This window comes from Anastrepha obliqua, chromosome 4 (assembly GCF_027943255.1).
Source record: "Anastrepha obliqua isolate idAnaObli1 chromosome 4, idAnaObli1_1.0, whole genome shotgun sequence".
In the NCBI taxonomy this organism is placed as follows: domain Eukaryota; kingdom Metazoa; phylum Arthropoda; class Insecta; order Diptera; family Tephritidae; genus Anastrepha; species Anastrepha obliqua.
Window position 1 is genome coordinate 72,285,966 of NC_072895.1, and position 4,814 is coordinate 72,290,779.

The 4,814-nt window shown below is 35.0% G+C and overlaps 1 protein-coding gene across 1 annotated transcript; it reads right to left on the reverse strand.

The window, feature by feature from the left end:
- Positions 1 to 1,866: 1,866 nt before the first annotated feature.
- On the reverse strand, positions 1,867 to 2,892 carry LOC129245814 (larval cuticle protein 65Ag1-like). Its single transcript, XM_054884214.1, has 3 exons — positions 2,821 to 2,892; positions 2,643 to 2,738; positions 1,867 to 2,449 (listed from the first exon to the last, which is right to left on the reverse strand). Exons 2-3 carry the CDS (start codon positions 2,652 to 2,654, stop codon positions 2,015 to 2,017), a joined length of 447 nt encoding a protein of 148 aa, XP_054740189.1. The 5' UTR covers positions 2,655 to 2,738; positions 2,821 to 2,892; the 3' UTR covers positions 1,867 to 2,014.
- Between the last annotated feature and the right edge of the window lie 1,922 nt (positions 2,893 to 4,814).

The window sequence follows — 4,814 nt, forward strand, 5'->3', positions numbered from 1 at the left end:
AGCTTTTACAGCATCTGCACCATAAACCCCATTCACAATTTCATCGGCCTTGCATTTTCGCCTTTAGCAAAGAAAAACTGTAAAATGTACCGAATTTTCTCTTTATTGAATCCCTTTGTTAACACCCATCCCATTGTGAAACCCACACCTAAATGGAACAATCAAATAGCAAAAATTTTTTTTAGTGTCAAATGTCACTTTAATAACGAGCATAAACTTTAAATTGTTTGATAGATACTTTACGAGATATCGATCAATATAGCCATCTACCGATAAAATAATGGAAGGATATTTTTCCCCCAACTAATATAATTTATAAGTACACTTAGGTTAAATTGCTTACACTACGGCACAATAAAAGTTACATTTAGAACGATGATGTGTTGATAGCACAAAACAAAGACGACCTGCAGAGATTACTGTTCAAATTTGAGAACGTGGCTTCATCCTTTAAGGTGCAGATATCGGTGGCAAAGACCGAGACAATAGTAATATCCAAACATCCAAAAAGATGGAAGTTGGTGATTAGCAATAAGCCAATAGAACAATTCATGGAGTTCACATAGTTGTGGCCACAAAAAACCAGCAGTAAGAATCTCAGGAAAGAAGTGAATATTTCGGCAAACAAAGCAGCAATACTATCTGGCTAAATAAGATCAGCGATATGAAAGAACAAATACATGAACATTGAAAGCAAGAAAAGATAGGTAAGTCATGCATTCGGCCGATTATAAGGTATGCGACGGAAACAAGAGCACACACTTCCATAACTCAGCAGATTATTAGCACTACGGAAAATAACAGGATACACATTGCATGATAGAAGATCAAATGACGAAATTAGAGAGATCTGTAATGTAGCATACGTAAGCCGGTGGATAAGAGGAAGGAGAGCTCAGAGAGACAGATCATGTTCGCAGAATTTCCTGCGAACGCATAGCAAGTACGTAGATGAACGGCAGAATAATCCGCATTAGACTACTCGGACGGCCATCGAAGAGATGGCATGAATGCTGGACATCCGAACCCACTGAAGTACAGTAAAAGTTATCCAAAGATATTGCTGTAAACAGGAATTTTCCTAAGTAAACGAGGAAGAAAAAGAATTGCATTTTAAGCTAACCAAAAGCATTTATTAAAGAAAACTAAACTGAAAATATGTATTTGGTGTATATGTGGATATACAAAATGTTTACAAATCATTTACAGAAACATGCGTATTTATCACTACTTGGCATGTTGTCTCTCATCAGCTCGTAAAAAATGCAAAAACTTCAAGCACAATAAATTAAAGCAGCATGCAGAAGTGGCAAAAACGAGTTGCGCGCTTAAGCAGGAATAGTACCGATCATAAACTGGTTTCAAGTACAAGTCACGTATTATCTCTCCTGAATGCAAATATTTAACCAACTACATATACCTATATGAAATAGGCCTCCAAGTCTTTTGTGGCTACGAAACATCCAGTAACAAGAAACGTTTTTTTGACTAGTGATCACCCATCGACAGCCTTGAAAAGTAGTTGATAACAAAGCTCAACGAGTTCAGCAATACTTAGCAATGATAGATAGCTTAGATTACTTTAAATTCCTTAGAATGTAAATCCATCCCTCATATTCTACAGTGTATCGCATACGCTTAGGGTGTTATACTTTATGATTATAACTATGCGGCTTGGTAAAGCATTTTTAGGTTGTCACTTTTGAAAAGGTTATAAACAAATTTTCTAAGGTGCGCAAGCGCATGCATGACACCAATGGAATGCGACAGCCAACAACTAAAAGAAATTATTAATAATAATCGTAGGAAATAATAAATTGAGTTAAACAAATTTTCTATTAGATTTGAATTCGGTTTCTTTTTTTTTAATTTTTTATTACGTTTAGGTAGTTAATTTATTACAAATAAACACGCGTACTTATAAAGCACGTTTGAATACTTTAATCACTGATTTTCACCAATCATTTCATCTTCTTTTTTCCACACGCATGCACTCACGCACGCACACTTCTCCTCACTTCACTTCCACTGGCTGACGACGTGCCACTTCAGCCGCTGCATGTGCTGCAGCCGAAATTTCTTGAGGAATATTTGTTCCTTGTGGCACGAAACCATTTTCGCCAGCGGTGTAACGTACCTCGACCAGCTGACCATCAGCATCGTAGTAGCGATAAGAACCAGACACTTCCAAAGTTTCATCGTCAGTGCCGGCGTTCCTGACAATACCAACCTCTTCGCGTTGACTGCCGTCGGCACCCTCATAAGAGAAAACAAAAGAGCCATCATCCTTGCGTTCTGCCAAAGATTTAACAATAGGCACAAAATCCTTCACTGGCTCAGCGGCTACGGCCACAGGCGCAATAGCTGGTTTGCCGATCAGCGGACGATCGCGGATTGTGGCAGCTGTGGTTAGCGCAAAAGCTGAAGCGCAAATAAATAGGAGAATACACTGGATAGGAAATACATAGAAATTGATAAAAAATAATAATTATTTTTTTTTAATTTAATATATGGAAAATAACAAAAAATTATTATTCTACAAAAAAACGGAGCACTAGCTGCCAGGGAAAAAATAATTAAATAACGAAAATTAACTATTATACATTTTTTATAAGGAATAAAACTTATAATTTGGTACTCACAGAATTTGCCATTTTTTGTGCAGTAGGATTTTTTCTAAATTAACAATTAATTAATTAACAAATATGTCCGCTGTTCGTGTGAAGTTATTATACCATCTAGAACAGAATAAGTATGTGTTTGCGGCACATTGGCACCTCTCTTTTTATACTCGTCAGCAGAATCATGAAAAAAACTTACCTCATTCTGCTTCTTTCTTTTTTGTCTCAATACCATCTTCATTCACGCGTGTGAGCTTAATTTTTGTTTTTGCTATCCGCCTTATTTCTATTATATAATATTTGTAAGTAATTCATTGCTGAAAAATTCATAGTGAAATTTTTATATTCGAAAATAGAAATGTGCAGAAATTTTATAAATTAAATTGCGTGGTAGAAGTTTTAGAGAAAATGGGAGTGGCGATGCTGTGATAAAATTATATCAAGTCACATTAAGCACACGAATGCTGTGTGCAAACAATGGAGAACTAAGAACTGTGGCAGAAGGTTAACAAAAGAGTTTTGATATGGCTTTAACAGTCAGGTACAATATTAAAACCATCAATAAATGTGCCCACGTCTTTTAAAATAAATGTTTAAGTTGGAGCTGGAAACTTTAAAAACTAATACTAAGTTTTGCTTGCCCTAATCACTATTAATCCGTTCGGGTACGTTTTATTCTCATGTATGTATACGCCGTTGACAAATTATAAATATACTACTAATTTTTTTATAAAAATATAGTTCACACTACAACAAAAACCATATAATGAAAAATTTCAAATTTTTACAAAATTTTTCATAATTTCATCAAAACTTCCAACTTTTTAACAAAAACTTGAATATTAAAATTTCGAGTATGCAGTTTTATAGCCATACAAAAATTCTATATTTAGAAAAAAACAAAATGCTAGTGCTGGAATATTTTGATAAGGTGAATATCGACTCCGGCGCAAAGGAGTTACTGGGAAAGAAATAACAAATAAATTAACACGGAAAAAGGCGGTCTTCCAATCTGTAGCTTAGTAAAAGGTAAATTCTCCTCTCTTATTCAGGAAGTATAGGAAAGACAATGATGGGTAGTTTAACCAGAAAGCGATTTAAAGGTTGTAATAATAATAATTTGAGAATTATGACAAGAATTCTAACAGGGCTGTGTAGATTGAATTATCGTCTTATTAACTTGGAAATATATTCCAATGGAACTAGCAGGTTCTGTAGGCGTAAGCGGAACAAATGGCTGGCTACATACACATATTTTACCAGAAGAGGAAATAAAACTCAACCAAATAGGAAACATGCTAAAATTAATTAAAGAAGTAGGGCTCAGCGAAATACTCTGAATCCATGAAGGGCGCATTAGATCTTTCAGTCACAGTGTATTTCACATGCAACCTCATCCCGCCAAGCTAGAATAAAAATAAACCTCTACATCTAATAAAATAAATTGTGAAATATCTACATTGTACGCTAATAACAATTCACAGAATTTTTGTATGTTTAAACCTACATACATTTAGATAACTTTTTTTACCATGAGATTTTGAAATGTTGATTATCACTCCGCAAGTCTCGAATGTATCAATTATTTCCTATTACTATTAAAATTTTGAAAAGAAAAATAACATACCGCCAAAAATTTGCTGTTTATACCTATGTGCAAGACTCAACTAAGCGGGTTAGGCGGGTAGAAGCAGGCAAAACAAAGATGGAAATGTTTGGCCCAGCTTCTCCTCTTATTCGAGGTGTGATTCTGATGTTTTCAACAAATGGAGGGAGCTTCCGTTTTATGCGGCTTATGAAAGGTAAATGATTTTTTGTGAGGAGCTTTTTCATAGCATAAATACTCATGGAGGTAGTCACATATCAACCCATCCGACTCCTACTTCAATACTAAATTTTGCACGCTTTAACAAATTACGAGTATCAAAGAGTGTCTGTGTCCTGATGATGCTGGCTCTTTTAACCAAATTCTGTTTCGTCAATTGATAATAGTCTCATTCAACAAAATAATTAGTATTTTTATCAGATCTCCGTTATCCATCGATGATATGGTGCATTATCATCCAAAAGTGACTAGCTGGCAATTCTTTGCTATCTAGGCCGACGTACCAAATGTTTGTCACCAATGCTCACAGAAAAGTCAGACTTCTCACTCTTGACTATTTCGCACAAAATATTGTATATCGTCACTAG